Below are 18,460 nucleotides of genomic sequence, written 5' to 3'. Positions count from 1 at the left end.
TATTTTTACTCCACGAATTAATAAAGTGTGCTCAACGATCTAGGGCGTGAATCGTCTAGGAACATTTACACCTTGAGAATACTCCGTCCTAGTATGATTTAATTACTCAAATGGATTTTAGGAACAACTATTTAGAATTGAGTGCTAACTGGCTATTTGACTGGATTTTGTTATTTTTCCCCAGAACTACTTTGTTAGGCTCAGCCTTCACCAACGGGATACTTTATTTTTGGTAAATAAGGAGTGAATATTTTTTTCAATGGCTGGGATCTAAGGAATTCTTTAAAAGTATCATACATATTATATTATACCATCTGAAGTGTTGAACAGCTGCATACTAAAGACAGTTCAATGAGGAAAATACGAGACTTCGGGGTCCCAATTTGCTGTCCTATTGCTTGATAATGTGACTTGACATTTGGTTCTAACATTGCTTGATTTCACTCAGTGTTTATAGAAACCTGTCTGCTTATCATTTTTAGTTTGTACAGGAATCTTCTTGCCGTCAGAACGGTGGTAAATAAAAAGCACTTTTCTAAAGGCTTATTTAATTGTTGCTGTAGTGACTTAGCCTATTTGCTCTGAGGAAAAAACCTCTCTCTGCCCAGCATGGCAAAGTACACGCACTGATGAACTAGCAGATTAGTAAGAAACTCTTAAAAAAGCAAAAAGTAAGTGAAAGCAGGGACCCAAAGGAGTGAGCAGAGTACGGAAGCCAGCTTTTGTCTTCAAGATCGTTGCTGAGCCTGGTAAAATTGAGTCAAAGGTTCAACAGATAGCAGACAAAGCCCATGGCTGACTGAAAGTGAGGTGCTTAACTTTGTCCTTATCAAAGTCAGGACAGAAAATAACTAGACTCTCAGTGCCAGGGTGTGATAAAACAACTTCCCCTACGTGCGCCCTCTCAGAACCTGCAAGGACGATACTGAATGAAGAGTGGAAAATATCTTTTGTGATAATTCATGGAGAGAAACCAGCATTTGTTAAGGACTGATACCCTGAATGCGTTCTACTTGGGTGACCTGGAAAGACTTCAAGCCAGGAGTGGTTCTAGTCATTCCCAGAAGAACCCTCCTGTGGATAAGGTCCGATGGAATCCTCATCAAGTTCTAATGCACATCAGCTTTTATTCTAGAAGCCAAAAAGCAAAAGCAAAACATGGCATCAAAAGCAAGAGCCAGCAGCAGCTATGGATGATAGAAACTGACCTCCAAAGACCGAAGGTGCTGGAATTAGCGAACTCTCGAAGGAACAAAAGGGTGACATATATGGATAAAGACAAGCAGCTAAAAAAACAGCCCAACCAGATTTGAGAAAGAACCACATAAAACCAGAAATACAAAATAATTGAAATGAAACCCTTAATAGGTCGTCTTTAATTTCAGATCACATCTAGCTGAAAAGAGAATTATGAAGTGGGAAAATGACATGAATAAATTAGTCAGAATATAAGACAAAGGGGCAAGAAAGTGGAAAAGATGAAAGAAAGTCTAGCGCATAATGTATTAGCATTCAAGAATGAGAAAGGAGCCAGATGGGACAGAGGCAAATATCTGAAAAACAATAATGGCTGAAAATTCCCCGGGACTGGTTTAAACAGAAATATTAAATTCACGGTAAGTTTAAAGACCCACACACATCACAGTGAAGCTGCCAGATGCCAAAGACAAGAGAAGATCTTAAAACCAGTCAGAGAATCAAGGCAGATTGCTTTCAAAGAAAAGACAGTGGAGCAGTAGAATTCTCGAAAGCAATCATAAAACTCAGGATGCAATGGAGAAATAGAATATCTTCAATATGATTGAAGAGAGTCACTAGCAACCTAAAATTCCAGACACAGGGAAAGTAGTTTTTAAGGCAATCAGGGTTCCCATATTCCTCGTGAAAGCAAATTACAAAATTTTTTTAATGTTTATTTTTGAGAGAGAGAGCGAGAGAGCACGTGAGCAAGTAGGGGAGGGACAGAGAGAGAGGGGGACACAGAATCTGAAGCAGGCTCCAGGCTCTGAGTTGTCAGCACAGAGCCCGACGTGGAGCTCGAACTCCCAAACGGTGAGATCATGACCTGAGCCTAAGTCGGGTGCCTAACTGACTGAGCCACCGAGGCGCCCCTCGAGAAAGCAAATTTTAAAGGCATAGCGAAACCGGTATCAGGTGCAAGAAAACACTAAATATGTAGAAATAGCTAAAGGAAAAAAGACTGTGAAAGTGATAAAAATAATGCTTCATGGAGTTTATTGAATGACATAATTCAATTAAATTATGATTGAAACAACAGCAATAACTGCTCTGCTATAAATCTGAAGGGGGGGTGTTTGGAGTTAATATAAGAGTAAATATATTAATCGATGTTAGAATTTTATGCATTGGTGTGTCAGAGGCAGCTACTAAATGGAGAGAAAGTACAAAATTTCCCATATTACGATGTAAAATTATGGAATGAGTGAAATAAGAACAATCTTAAAGAAGGTAAAAAAGAGAAAAAGGAACATGGAATATGTGGGAGAAATAGGAAGGAACATACTTAAATGGAGAAATAAACCCAAATATTTTAGGGTTTATATCAGTTTATATCGATATAAATAAAGCCAGTTTTATTTAAAAGTAGGGGCACCTGGGTGGCTCGGTCAGTCGAACCTCTGACTTTTGATCTCAGCTCAGGTCATGATCTCACAGTTTGTAGGATTGTGCCCCAGGTGCCTTGGGCTCTTCAGTGACAGTACAGAGACTCCCTGGGGACTCTCTCTCCCTCGCTCTCTGCCCGTCCCCTGCTCGAGCTCTCTCTCTGAAAATAAATAAATAAACTTAAAAAAGGTAAAGAATATCTAACTATATGCCATTTACAAGGGACCCATGTAAAACTGGACGATACTTGAAGTAGAAAAGTCAAAAGTACAAGGATGGAGAAAGATAAACTGTGGTTCTTAGCCCGTAACTTCCCGAAAGGGAAAAGTGTGCTAAAAATATACTTCTAATGCAGATACTTTAAGTGTCTCGCAGTGTCTGTTGTATTACAAGTGCTGGATTACAGGCTTAGAACCACAAGCTCCCCAAGTTTATGTTTCTTTGATGTTTTACTGTACGTGTAGTTTATGACCTCAGGCTGTCAACACAGCCCCAGAGCAGTCGGGACCATGGATAGTGTTTATAAGGTGATAATTTATTTTACTGATGTATTTGCAATATTTCTCTCTGTCACAACAAACTCATTTCATTTAATTGTTCAATTAGATAAGCTGGATTTAATACCTAATTGCTTACGAGAGCTCAAAGTGCGAAGAGGGAAGCTTTAAAAGCTTTTTCTTTTTTCCTGGTATGAGACTAAGTATTCTTTTTTAGTTCTCTTGTTAGAAATGATTTAAGTGATCTTTTTGACTTAATGCTCTTTCACATTTAACGGGAGCTGTTGCGGTACCTTCCATATAAATCCTGCTCGTGGATAAAGGAAAAAAAATGCCAGTTTAATCTTTTGATGAAGAGTGCTTGCACATTTTCATCAGAGGGGTTTCAGGCATTTAATAAATATAAGTTGAATGAACGGGGAGGAAGGTTTTGAACTGGAGAGAAGGTGAAGAACAGTGTGCGGAGCTGGAATTGGAAGGTAGGTTTTCTTAAGATGGAAAATACACTTAAACCAAATATGAACTTGGGGCGCCTCGGTGGCTCAGTTGGTTAAGCGGCCGACCGGCTCAGGTCGTGAGCTCAGAGTTCGTGAGCCGGAGCCTCACGTCGGGCTCTGCGCTGACAGTGAGGAGACTGCCTGGGGTTCTCTCTCTCCCTCTCTCTGCCCATCCTCCCCTTGTACACATGTTCTTTCTTTCTCAAAAGAAACAAATACACTTTAAAAAATAAAGTAAATATGAACTTGACAATATGTGTATAGACAGAGAGCCGTTTTAAGAAATGGCTTCTTAAAACTTTTTATTTTTTTTTTTTATTTTTTTTTTTCAACGTTTATTCATTTTTGGGACAGAGAGAGACAGAGCATGAATGGGGGAGGGGCAGAGAGAGAGGGAGACACAGAATCGGAAACAGGCTCCAGGCTCCGAGCCATCAGCCCAGAGCCTGATGCGGGGCTCGAACCCACGGACCGCGAGATCGTGACCTGGCTGAAGTCGGACGCTTAACCGACTGCGCCACCCAGGCGCCCCAAGAAATGGCTTCTTAAGAAAAGAAATCCATCCCCAAGCTTTCACCCATGGCTAATTCAAAAATATACCACTAACCGAGTACCAATTCTACTGTGCAATACTTATACTTCATGATGAGCTGTAAGTTATTTTGAGATGTGGACGTTGAATGACAGGATAGGATGTGCACTGGTAAATTTTCACACCAGCCGGGGTGTGAAACATACAAACTCATGCCTCAGCAACATTACAAGACACGGACCTTATGGGCCAATAGGAATGGCGGAATCCGTGAATGTTAACTCTATGAATTTCTGGCTTCTACTCAGTCTTCTACTCATATATGCTGAAGAGTGTGGAAAACGATATTGTAAGTCAGAATAATCCTGCATACCACTTACTGTCAGAAGATGCTAATTTTGCACTAATTTCCTGAAATGTCAGCAATGGATACTGATAAAGATATAATCTAGATGCACAAATTGATCTTTACTATAGGAAGAACATTGATTTTTTTTCCCCCTCGTAATATAGTACATAGCATTTATGTTTAGGGAATTCACTTGAATTATTCATGCGTCATCCAATATCAAAATCACTGGCCACAAACAAATTCTTGGTGCTCACCTTTAGGCCAGGTACCTATCAACTGTTAGATACTGCTAGAATAACACAGGTTTTCTTAAGAATATTATTTTGTCCTCTCAAGGACCAGCTAAAGGGCGGGTTGTCACTAGCCCCATAAATTATTTATGTCATATCAATTAATCTCCGGCCTTTGTACCTTACGGGCTCACGGACAATAGGAATAAGCTGTGCAGGTGGACAGGACCAGCATGAGCAATGATGTTTGGCTACGCAGCTGTCCTAAAGCGTCCCCAGGATTTGTTCTAATCAGGGGTAGTAAGACAGCAGACATGGAAAGGACTGTCATGAAGGAAGAAGCCTGTATTCACAGATACCTAGAAACAGAAGGCACAGCACACGGTTAAGGGGGCGCTTACGAGGCAGACACGGAGAGAGGGCAGACCGTGGCCCAGAGCCTTGTTTGGGGTTTTTGTGGGAAGGGATGGGTGAGGCGGGGTAGGTACGCTGAATAAGGATTGGATAGTTAGAACAACATCAGTGAGCTATGGGCTACAGAGGTGGTTCCTAGCTGTCTGATCCTTGGTCCGGTGGAGATATATCGACTTGCTGTGAGTTTGACAAAGTGAACGACTAGGGGTATGTGTTCGGATTGGTTGGTTTGTTTATCAAAAGTGTGCTCACAGGGGAGTCATGTCCTATTTCTTGGAATTAGCGAGCCCCAGGAGATGTAGTTTTTCCAGGATCAAGGCCCACATGCCAGAGCATCAAGAATACTGAGAATAAGGGGTGCCCGGGTGGCTCAGTCGGTGGGGCGTCCGACTTCGGCTCCGGTCACGATCTCGTGGTTTGCGAGTTCAAGCCCCACATCGGGCTCTGTGCTGATAGCTTGGAGCCTGGAACCTGCTTTGGATTCTGTGTCTCCCTCTCTCTCTGCCCCTCCCCTGCTCATGCTCTGTCTCTCTCTGTCTCTCAAAAATAAATAAATGTTAAAAAAATTAATAGAAAAAAGAATACTGAGAATAATAAATTATAGTCGATGCAGCAGCCTTGTCTTGGTCATTAGGCTAAAGAAATCTAAGTCACTATTTATCTGTATCTTTAAAAAACTAATATAGCAGGGGCATCGGGGGGGCTTAGTCGTTTAAGTGCCCATCTCAGTTTGGGCTCAGGTCATGCTCTCATGGCTTTGGGAATTTGAGCTCCACCTTGGGCTCTGCACTGGCAGTGTGGACGCTGCTTGGGATCCTCTCTCTCTCTCTCTCTCTGCCCCTCTCCTACTTGCACTGTATCTGTCTCTCTCAAAATAATTAAATAAACTTAAAAAAATTGTATAGCTATTGGAAAGTTATCCATATAGGTCAGATCCCTACCAGGTTGGTTTTGGTAGCATGTTGACAGATTAATTTCCCCTAAAATAAAACTATTGTAAAAGTCAAGAGAAAGCAAAGGGCTGACACAAGTGACGAGTCATTAGTAAGATTAAAGGAAAAAGGAGGAATATGAAATAGTCCTGTAGCTGTGAGTATTTTGCATGGTAAATGGGCACAAGGGTCCTTCCCAGAAATGGGACAAATCTGGAAGATGCTTGACTGATAACCAAGGTAATGAAAAGATTATTTTGGTGTTTTTTGAGTGAGAATGCACTTGGGTTTGGTGCAGACATTTAAAAAAGCTGTCTGGGATATTTTAAAGATCTAAAAGCTTCTGCAGGTAATTTTCCAATCTAAGGACACTTAAGGCTTAGCTTCCTGTACAGATAACTTAATGTGACACAGAGGGAGAGACAGACAACCATACTGGCATGGGGTTAACAGAAAGTAAGCCAGGAAACACCCAGGCTTCCGCTGATGGAAGGGAGTCATAGAATATCCCTGGTCCTTACCTTCCTCATTCTCAGTATGAAATGGTTGGGACGAATAATCTCAAAGGTTTGATCTAACCATCATGCATGTGCGCATGCACATGTGTGCGCACACACACACACACACGCACACACACGCACACACACGCACACACAGCCATCACTGTATCCCTGAGATGTTGCCTTTTTAAAATAAGATTGTTAAATTAAAATAGATGCTTTTGAATGGTGAATTAAGCTTCATTTTGGATGTTGAGTTCTTTTTTTTTTATTTATTATTTTTTTAAACTTTTTTTTTAACGTTTATTTTTGAGACAGAGTGAGACAGAGCATGAACGGGGGAGGGTCAGAGAGAGGGAGACACAGAATCTGAAACAGGCTCCAGGCTCTGAGCTGTCACCACAGAGCCCGACGTGGGGCTCGAACTCACGGACCGTGAGATCATGACCTGAGCTGAAGTCGGCCGCTTAACCGACTGAGCCACCCAGGCGCCCCTGGATGTTGAGTTCTACAAGACTTATTCTCCCTACTCACGATGCAGACCTTATATTTTGTGGGTGAAATCTACTTTAATGCTTCATACATCTGTATTTAAAGGATTTACTGGGGACTGAAAAATGTAATTGGAAAAGCAAGTGATTTAATCTATTCAGTCTGTAACTCCATGCTTCTTAAAAAAGTATGTCCCCCACCAACATTTCTCATTTGGATGATACAAACTTGCATGCATCACTGGTCAAGGAAGGTATTAAAGAATACTCCTTTTAGGCAACAAGCATTTCCTATAGGTCCTAAAAATGGCCTGGTCATACCTTAGAGGTATCATCACCTTCATCTTCATGCACTGAACTAGACGGGGAAGGAGTTGCAGACTTGCTTCCGGGTGGAGATGGGGAGTTGTGGGGGACACTGCTTCCTCCCATATTCAGGCCAAGCTGAGCACTTAGCTGTGACTGGTTGATGGTGGTCAGCTGGCCATGCTGCATCATTCCTGGCTGCTGCCTGATGTCTGCAGGCTGACCCCTTGGTCTCACGGCTGCCATCTGAGGGTGGGAGCTATATTGAGTTCCTTCTGGATTCCGTATATCTTGCATCTACCAAAAACAAAGATGGGAATCGTTTTTCACAAACATATTTCCAGAAAAAAAATTTTTTTTAATTCTTTAGACTTCGAAAACTCTGTAGAATGTCTTGCTGAACTATGCATATTTCCACCTCAACCCCCAATCCCTCTCTAGCGTAGAATAACCCTAACATATACATCACCCTAAAGCCACTGTTACCAAAGAATAGAACTTGAGAATTCAGTCAACATCCCATTTCATTACTCAAGACCTGATTAATTATATTTACTTTCTTAAAGACATGCAAACGTATATCATTAGTAGATATTTATGACATAAGCTTCAAAAATGATGCTTCTTAGAGTGTCAAAATTATATAGTTATTAGTGATTTACAGCATTGCAGCCATTCGTGAAACACTATTTCTTTTATTCTGATCCCTTAAGAAAGGTTTTGCGAGTTAAGTGTACTACGATTCTTAGTTTAATTCTATATAGGCTAGTTTTGGCTAAAATGATCTACTAACTTCCAGACTCAGAACACTACAGGCTGGTATTAACCAACTGATTAATTGACTATTGCAATGGTTTGACTGCACAGTCAGATTTGAAAGTAAAGCTCTAAAGTTGCAAGGTCACCATATTAATCCATTATGCTATCTGGGTCACTGCTTTTTAGCCTTAATGAGACTCACTCTTGTAATTCAAGCAATGAATTTTGTCTCTGCAAGGATTAGAATTAAAAGCATTGGAGGATGAAGCTCTTAACGTATCTAGAGGTCAAATGTGTTGTATAAGAGGAGTATGGTGGATTTCACTTAACGTTTCTCTGACATTTTCAAACTTAAACTAATGAGTATTTTGCCCTGCTTATAGAAGTGGCTCATTTTTTTCACTCTGAGGGGAATTGGGGAGTTCATGCAGGTAGAGGATTATAAAACAAGAGAGGGGAAAAAAGAAAAAAATGGAAAAAAGAAGGGCAATGAAGAGGCGTCTGGTTAGTTACATTTCAGAACTGAAAAAATAAAATTAATAATGATATCTTTTTCTGTTTCATTGAAAAAAAAAATCCCACATGGTGTCAGAATGCCCCATAATTGCCTGTCAGCATATGTTCCCATGACATAGAAATACTGTAAAGGTCAATTAAATTACTTAGCCATAGGCTTCTTTTTGTTTCTTTTGGTAATAAAACCATTGTCTACCAATGTCGCCTAGTCATTTTACCAACCTAGTTAGATCTATCTGAAACTGAAGGCGAGACTGCAGAGGTGTCTGCTTGCATTGGAGGGGCAGAGCGAGAGGGAGGCACAGAATCCGAAGCAGGCTCCAGGCTCTGAGCTGCCGCATACAGCCCGACGCAGGGCTCAAACTCACGAACCATGAGATCACGACCTGAGCCAAAGTCAGACACTCAACCGACTGAGCCAGCCAGGTGCCTCCCCGCTTTTTTTCTTTTTTAATTTTTTTTTAATGCTCCGACTTGGTTCTATGTATCATCCTACACTCTGGCTCTGGCATCCTACACTCGTGGCAAAGGCTTAGGTCAGCCCCACGGTTTTGTATTTGCTGCTCTCCAGCAGCAAAAATCAACATTTTTTCCAGAATTTAAACTGAATTTCTCCAACCCTCCTACTTTTTATGTAGTCCATTCACGTTGTCTCCACTCACATTTACTAAAATGTTTTCTTCTCCCTTCATAGTTGTTCGCGTCACTTACATAATTTGATCTTCCTTATGAAATCATACTAGCTTTAACAGATACCCTTGAAATTGTGCCACTAACAGAGGGTATCATAAAAATCGAGGCCACTTTTGAAAGTACACAGAAGAAGCAGTCTATACTAGGTGGCTTTTCTTTTTCTTTTGTTTTTGTTTTTTTTTTTTAATATGAAATTTATTGTCAAATTGGTTTCCATACAACACCCAGTGCTCATCCCAAAAGGTGCCCTCCTCAATACCCATCACCCACCCTCCCCTCCCTCCCACTCCCCATAAACCCTCAGTTTGTTCTCAGTTCTTAAGAGTCTCTTATGTTTTGGCTCCCTCCCTCTCTAACCATTTCTTTTCCTTCCCCTCCCCCATGGTCTTCTGTTAAGTTTCTCAGGATCCACATAGGAGTGAAAACGTACGGAATCTGTCCTTCTCTGTATGACTTATTTCACTTAGCATAACACTCTCCAACTAGGTGGCCTTTCAAGCCTACTTTCTTTTTTTTTTCAACGTTTATTTATTTTTGGGACAGAGAGAGACAGAGCATGAACGGGGGAGGGGCAGAGAGAGAGGGAGACACAGAATGTGAAACAGGCTCCAGGCTCTGAGCCATCAGCCCAGAGCCTGATGCGGGGCTCGAACTCACGGACCGCGAGATCGTGACCTGGCTGAAGTCGGACGCTTAACCGACTGCGCCACCCAGGCGCCCCTCAAGCCTACTTTCTAATGTTCTGGAGTCCTACTGTGTTTTTGTTGTTTTTGTTTTTTTTTTTTTTTTTCTGTAGCATGTAGAACACTCTCTTATTACGGGCACAGAGTTGTGGATGTCCATAATGGGACTGTCCTATCCAGGGCAGCTTCCTCTCCCCAACACAGCACATGTTCACACATACACATTTGTAGGAAGACACATTTTTCTAGCCTTGTAAATTTAAAATGTTTACTAGCAAAATCCTACCTTAACTAAATCATCTTTCCAAAAGTTTTTGACTAATTGATAACTTTATTTCTTCTTCATATAAATCCTGTTACAAAGCATGACGGTTTGTAACCTGCCTGTTTGGAGCCCATTGCTTCTTACTCTTTCAAAAATATTGTGCTTTTAACATGATATTGCAGAGGATGATTTTTAAATTGACCTACATACAGAGTTTCAGATTTATGACTACAACCAAGGGTCTTCAATGGCCTACAATCTCATTTTATGGCACCTATCTCCCCCACCATCTTGTAATCGGTCTACTTGTTTTCTCGTGTTAATTAATGTTGTAGACAGGCCTCTGAATACTACCATTTGTATTCTCACCTTTGTTTTATGAGTGGAGGAAGGTGGGCATCACTAAAGTGGGGTAAAGAATGACTTTAGGTAAGGACAATGAAGTACTCAACAGGGTACCTCTTTCTCAGCAAACTCATCATTAGTCCGAATATCATGTCACCATGATATTAGGCCAGGCAGGCAGCAGCTTTAACACTGAATCAAAGAATAATTTTCCTGTGTGGAGGGTGAAAAGCACAAATTGGAGAGCACAGCCATCTCTTCAGCGCTCAGATGCATTTAGGAATGTCAGATATTAACACCCATTTCCATATTAGTATTTCCATTTTACCTTGCGCTCACGGAAGTCAGTTCGGTATTAATCATTGCCTAATGTATAATATGGGGAAAATTAAACTGGGTGGAGTCTGATTATTGACAAATAAGATTAATTAGTTAGTTCATGAAGGTAAGCAAATGTTTTGATTACTGGTTTCCTTCTAGAAAGATATTGATTGACTACAGTCTTAATGCCAAATATAAAACTTCGCCTCGCAAAATATTATTTCCGTTAATTTCCAACATTTTGAACGTATTGTGAACAGTTCACTTAAGGCATGTTTAATAACAGCTGCTCTTCTCTTTGATTCTTCTTGACTCCTTCATTGACTTCTTGTCTTCCTACAACTCTCCACACCTAAACTATTTCCCAGCATTCTGCTTGAGTCACATTTCGTCCACCCCAAAGTTTCCTTTCTCAAACTGGTACTGTGCGTCCAGTTTCTGTTGATGAAACCTTCATCCTCCCTGTCATCCCTACTCAAAATGTTTTAGTCACTTTTGATTCTTTCCTTTCCTATCAGTCTTGTGAGTTCCACTGAGTCTGCTCAAAAAGAACGCTTCCATCTGCCTTCTATTCATGTCCACACCCATTCATGTACTTCATGAATGCCTTCATCACCTCTTCACTTGCAATGGTTACTAAACTAAAAAGAATCTCTTCGCATCCACCCTGAAGAGTACCGCAGAATCACTCTTCATGAGCCCTAGGCTCAAAACCTTCCCGATGATATCTGCCTATCAGATTACATCCAGACTCTTCAGCGTGTCATGAGAGGTTCCGAATAAAACATATTCCCTATGACTATCCTTCACACCTTTACTGCTCAGCCAAACCCAATTAATTGCTCCTCTTTGCCTATGTCTCTCTCCCTTGAACGTATGTCTTTGGCTGTGTTGCTCTTCCAGCATTCAGCAGCCATTTTTTGAGCCTTTGCTGTCAGAAAAATTTAAAAAACGGTTAAAAAAAACCCCCAAACTTTGCTCAGTGATCTGTGGTTTGTTCAGTACTTTTATCTGTCAAGCGTTATTATTCCCCTTTGAGGCAGCCCTATAGAAATGGCTGCTCTGTACAAGTCTATTGAGGATAATAGAGTTTAAATGATCTCAGGTCTTTCTACCAACAAAGATCAAAGTAGAAATGAAATCTGCTCTACATATTTGTGCTTTTCTCAATTCCATAATGCTATTACCATATTGATACTATTTAAACCTTAAATACAGTTTAAAGGCAAGTTCAAAAGTCACTTCATCTACAAATCTTCCAGAACCTTCTTCTTCTGAACTGCTAAAGCATTTTGTCTATACTTCCTTTACGGGACACCACTTGTAGATTTCTTAGTCTACTCTGTATGTATCTCCTAGACAGTATTCTTCATTAATGTGCTTTTCACATTAATGTGACTAATGTGTCTTTCAATCCCTCATGAGATCTCTTTTAATTAAATTAGGCATTCCGAGTAGTCAAAAAATATTTGCTGAGTCAGTATATAAGTGAAGAAATGAGTACCATCTGTAGAAACCGACTAACCCGTTTGATGAGTTTTCTCTTTTTCCAGTGAGCTGCATCTAACATCAGTCCCGATTTGAATAATGTCTGTTTCCCTTTGTGGCAGAAACCCAACAAAGGGCACTGCCTAGCTTCATCTGCAACTCTGTCGGGCCATGTGACCGCGTTCTGGCTAATGAAAGATAAGTGAAAGTATTGGGTGGGTACTTCCAAGAAATGTCCTTAAAGGGAAAGGCTCACCGTCCTTTGTTCTTTGCTGCTGGCAAAACTGTGGGTGTGATCGCTAGAGCTTGGGGAAATGTCTTGAACCAAGAGGCATCGCCTTGAGGACGTTGGCGGCACAACAAAAAGATGTTTGAGTGTTTGATTATTCTGAAACTACAAGACCCTGGACAATCTACTTACTGTGGGAGTCTTTAAAGTGAAAGGAAAGTAAATGTCTGTCTTTTTTAGAGTTATTGTCATTTTGAGTTTACTTTTACGTGAGGTTCAACCTAATCTTAACTGACAGACCCTCATGGATTATAATGCAAAAAAAGGCAGGGATAGAATCTCTTTTGTTTACTAGTGTAGCCCTAGTATCTAGGACAGATCATGGCAGACCATAGGTACATATAATATGACATATATTTCTTGAGTGACACTGACTAGATGTTGAGGCCAGGTACAATTAAGATTAATGATGCGGGCTTCCCATGAGCAGTATTAGACATCTCTGATCTTTTGGGAACTTCATTTGCTAACTTCTCAGGACTCGAGCATCTCCAAGCTACTTTCTGATGTGTTTATTTCTCATTTTGTTTATTTCAAACCCAGTCAACTTCATTTTTCCTTGGCTAAAAGTCCTTGGTATTGTTAGCATTTTACTTTTGAATGGCTCTTAATATCTATCTTCCCTTTGGGGAAACTCAATCCACTGAAAATGGGTGCTAAATTTCACTTTTCCTGAGAATCACAACTGTTCCCTCAAATTTTACAGTTTGCTACTGAGGACTGATGTGGTCCTACAATTACGGGAGCTAACAAATGTCAATGAAAATAATGGAGGAGGATTACAACGATGAAGAGAAGATGTCAACGGGGTTCTTTCAAAACCTTTTTTCCATGAATGGAGAGCAAAAACTCAGGTAAAATCACTTAGGAAACCAAAGCAGATACCGTGTATTCTCCCTCATGACCTGCCTTGTGATCCGGGGCTTGGTCCTAACACCACGCTCCCCCCCATTACCGACAGCGTTAAAAGCTCCAGGTTGAGGACAGTGCTCTAGCGGGGGACCTCAGGTGTACTATTTGATACATGTTCCAGACTGCGTTCGCACTGTCTTCTCCTTGGATTTTCTTTAAAGGGGCGGGGCGGGGGGGTGGGGGGAATCCCAGGTAGCTCATTTCAGATTATTTTTAAAAAATGAGCAATGTTCTGGTGTAGCAGCCATACCCAAAGCCAAAAACCAAACACTTGGAGCAACGCATCAGTGACTGGACGGTGTGAAGACTGCACACACGGACGGCACCGGAAGAAAGGAAGGCCTGCATTTCAGTGTTAGAGACCGTGTGAATTCACCATCCTTCCAGAGTCTGTTTTCTTCTTTCAAATGTCAGCATCCCTTCCCGGCCCAACACGCAGGCCTTGAAAGCTATCATTATCTCTGCCTCTAGCCGACAATCCATATCAAAACAGTTGTACACATAAAACCCTAATGACGTCTTGGCTCTCTCTGCCCTGATCCAGCTGTTTGAGTGAATAGCAGTTGGTGAACAGAGCCTGGAACATGGGGAGCCCCGAGGCCTTATTTGCTAATGTGGTTTACCAGCTGCTGCTTTCTGTGGTCTTTGCCGGCAAGGCCTGGACGTGTGCCAATTGCAGCAGGAACAGCAGAACGCGAGGAATCTATGAAGCTCATCCATTTACCCCTGTCTGTCAGCATTTCACACCCTTCACCGTTGAGCGCTTTCCCCGGGGCTATGAGGGGACCCTGCTGGCTTAGGCTGTGACAAGGGTTTACTCTCGGTTCTATCAAACACATACCGTCCTTAGCATCTAAAGAAAAGCTTCTGAGCCTGCTGTTGGTAGCACATCGAGCCTTACGTGATCAACCAGGCCAGGAAGACCAAGTAGTTCCCATTTTTCTCAGGAATAATGCACTCTACGAGTCTACGAGAAGAATGTAAATGTTGATATTATTTAAGTTCCCAATTTGATTACATATTTTTGCCAGGGATTCAATTAATATGTAAATGTATACACCAGAATGAATGCGTGGCTAAATTTAATAATCAAATTTCATGTATTATTTTCCTAAGTGCATATTCCAAGAGAGAGCTAAATTAGTTGTTGTCCAAACAAATTAAATAAATCGTTTCTAGGTGATCTCCATGTGTGTTCTATTTATTATTTAGAAACGTGTAATTTAAATAAACTTCGACAGTTTTGCTACTAGACTTCTGACATTGAACATTGATAATGTCAAAAGGGGAAATCTGAAAATACATATGCAAAGCACATGCTATAGTTTTAAAGATTAGGAAAAGTGAAGTTCAAAGGAAAGATTGGATATTTTCATGAACATGTATTTTTATCTTCAATATTGAGTCAGAATAACTTGATGGAATCGAATTTTCTTCCAAAAGACAATGTGAATAAACAGGGCTCAGATTTCTTCACAAAACACTAAAATGGGATATTTGTAGTTTAGTTAGGGTAAATAGTAATTATAAAACTAATTATCACAGGAAAGCAAGAGCTCTGGAGTACAATTCATTAGATATTTGCCAAATGGAAAGACATAGCACTTTCTAGAACCACCATCATACGGAAAGATGAAAACTACCTCAATAAAACAAATGGTCAAGCCCATGGGAACTTCCGTAATGCCTAACCTTCCTCCTCCCTCAGACTGGGGTCTCTTCCTCATTATGGCCTCTTCCATGAATGGGACCCTTATCACTCAAGGGATTTGATGTGTTAGAGGAAAACACCATTGAAAGTTTTAAAAGTCAGGGCCAATAATTATACTGGCTAAAGATCATTTCACCAATTTTCAATTTAATCAATTAAATTTGTGTATGCTCTCCCAGGCATGAACCAAAGATCAGATGCTGAAGGGCAGATAGCCACAGTGGGGGTGTGTGTGGGTGTGTGTGGGGGGATCCCCAACTTCTCAATGTCCTCATCGTCTTTGCCAGGTCCTGCCCTGTGTAACCAAACTTGCCTTCTATTTCTGTCACATCCGCTAGATCTAGAAAGCATCTTAATCGCCCTTGTGTGTGCATCTGGATTGATCCGTATAACCAACCGGACAAGCAACTTTACGCCATTTGTAAAAATTCCTTTTTTCTTCCTTTTTCTAGATGTGAGGCAGTGTGCCATCGTAGAGGGGACCTTGCTCATGACATCATCGGGCTGACTCTGAATCGAACGATCTATCGTACTTTTAACTGAATTGCCTCTCGTTTTCCACCTCTAAACTAGGGATAACGATTTTTCAACAACAACTATTTATTGGTGCCGACTCTGTACCAGCCACTGTAGTTGGGGCCACGTTAACAATGGCGAGTGAGCACGCTGAAATCTGTCCTTACGCAGCTCACTTTCAAGAGGGGGAAGTGTACTGACCTTAAATGCTTGCTCGAGGATGGGTTAAAATAAAGACTATGAAGATGTTCTGTCAAATGTAAACCTATTTTTGACCACCCGGGTCACCTTTAGTGGAAGATGGAGATGTTTATCTTTTGGTATCCTCTGGAGTCAACTTTCCTCAACGAGTCCTAGTTCTTGGTGAGCCACTGACATAGTTGTGACCAGGCATTCTGGTAGCCAAAAGCTTGCATCCGTGGAGATCGTCTCCAGGATAAGCTGGGCAGCTTATGTCAGAGAGCACAGGGTTTCACTGTGAGAAAGTCAGTGGCCCAGATAAAGGTTGAACTTATAACCCGGATTTTAATAGCTTCCCAATCACAGCTAACAGGCTAACTGGTAGCTACAAAGTTCAAAAAAATTTAAATGCGTAAAAAGGTATTCGAGGTCACAGTATACTCTTCTCTCCCATTAAACTCTGGACATATAATCCCCTCTTTGGATCACAACCTTGGCCAGAAGGTTATGGGGTATAGCGACACACAGTCGGCAAGATATTTTCCACTCAAATTGAGGCATCCATTTCTGATTGCTTCATACCAACACTATTCGCCTCCTACTGTTACTGTTAAACTATCAACGTCAGTATTAACAAGCTGACATTGTGCTCCAGTGTGCCCTTGACAGGACTCTTCTGTCTGGCTCAAATAAAAGAAACATGCAAATGTACAACAGGCAAGCTTGACTCTTAATTGACGAAGAGCATCTCTCATAATTCCAATTAATGGCATACGATGAAGACCGACTAAAAGCTTTGTCTCATCCAAAAGGGTTTAGGAGACCATCTGGTCGACTCTCTGGTTCCCCAAATACCTGAATTGGTAGTACACCTCTGGTAAAAGGAGTCTATGAGTCGGCACTGGGTCTACCTGTGATGTGAGTCGATGAAGCCCTTTATTCACATAGATCGCGCCTTTCCTTTTGCGTCTGCACAAAGTGGATGCAGCGCTTTGTTCATGGAACTATAATCTTATATTAAAGTGTACTCAAACATGCTAATGTCTGTTCACATCTCTGCTTTGATGTGCCAAAAGATGGGACTGAATAATGCGCCTTATTTTCAGAATACTTTCAAAGGATTGCGTGCATGGGAACAAAAAGAATGGATTGGAAAGATAGGTGACAAGAAATTTGGTAAATGCTACGAGACACGCCCTATGGGATTTGTGGTTTATCTACGAGAAATAGCTCTGTGTATTTATAGCATCACAAGTCAGCTGAAATGGTTCTTTATACTATATTTAAACTTGAAAATTTAACTGAATTTCATACTTTCCACTGCAATGTTAATGGGATGCTAGTAAAAATGGAGATGTCAAGTGGAATATTGACTTCTTAACATCAGTTCAGAAAGTGACATTTGAGTTCTTTTAGAGGCTCTTAAATCATTAGATACACATGACATTCACTTAAAAGTACATCTCAAGAAGCAAAATTAAAACCTTATATTCTGCTTGGGCCCGATAGCTTTCTTATGCAGAATATTTGTATGTTCCTAGGTTATTGGGGACTTGAAGAAAAGTACAATTTTAAATTAGTATTTTATTATGGAAATCTTCCAATAATCCTTTTAATAATGTATTATAAAACATTTAAAATAGCATGAAACCAAGATAGGAAAAGGCTAGAAATCCTCTCCTATTGAGTATAATATTAATAATTTGGTAAAATCAGTCCAGGAAAATTACCATGTCTTTCAGTTCCTTTAAAGTGTCTGACTCTGTAAGTGACCTTAAGCTCCTTTAAAACAATTAAAAAATTCAAATATTTGGCTGCCAAAATTTTATAGCATGTTACATAATGGGATGAATATCGTTATATACAGTCTTCTTAATTGTGGGTATACCTAATTTCGTTAATATTAACATTACTCATTTATGCTTTTATACACTTTGAGTTCTATAAGGTCAAGGTCTCAAAACTAATCATAAAAACTAGTGACTGCTATTCATGCTAATATAATAACCCTTTCTCTAAAACAACTGCCAATAAATTTCATTATAAAAAGTTATTAAAAGGGTTAAAAACCTATTAAATGTCAAAGAATTTGCCTGACTCAAACTTCTAATAAAGAAAGAGAATAGGCTTTCTTTCTGAATTATTTAAATCTTTACTGACTGTGCATTGAACCATGAAATTAGAAAAGTGTTATTAGGAGTGTTCTCTGGTTTTTATAAAAGTTGGAGCCCAGAATGTATCAAGCCACAGTCTTTAACTAGACTAGTTAAAGCAGTAGGTTTTTAATCCCAAATACATGGCTTCTACTGATATAAAGGTCATAATTAAAACTCTATCCTGTAACTTGGTGATAATGAAATTATTATTGGAGAGGCAAACATGTTCATTTAGAACATATGAGCTACA

At 40.4% G+C, this 18,460-nt stretch overlaps 1 protein-coding gene across 3 annotated transcripts in view; it reads right to left on the bottom strand.

Annotated features, from left to right (window-relative positions):
- Positions 1-18,460, bottom strand: part of TOX (thymocyte selection associated high mobility group box) — a 309,790-nt gene that overhangs the window by 41,545 nt on the left and 249,785 nt on the right. For all 3 annotated transcript variants that reach the window (XM_086695151.1, XM_086695150.1, XM_086695152.1), the window contains one exon: positions 7,392-7,673. In XM_086695151.1, coding sequence (XP_086551277.1) covers positions 7,392-7,673 — 282 coding nt within the window. The remainder of the gene's footprint in view (positions 1-7,391; positions 7,674-18,460) is intronic.

The sequence above is a fragment of the Puma concolor genome, chromosome F2 (genome assembly GCF_028749965.1).
Source record: "Puma concolor isolate L17-30 chromosome F2, mPumCon1.1.hap2, whole genome shotgun sequence".
In the NCBI taxonomy this organism is placed as follows: Eukaryota; Metazoa; Chordata; class Mammalia; order Carnivora; family Felidae; genus Puma; species Puma concolor.
Note: the sequence above shows the minus strand (reverse complement) of the source record. Positions and strands in the feature narration are given on the sequence as shown.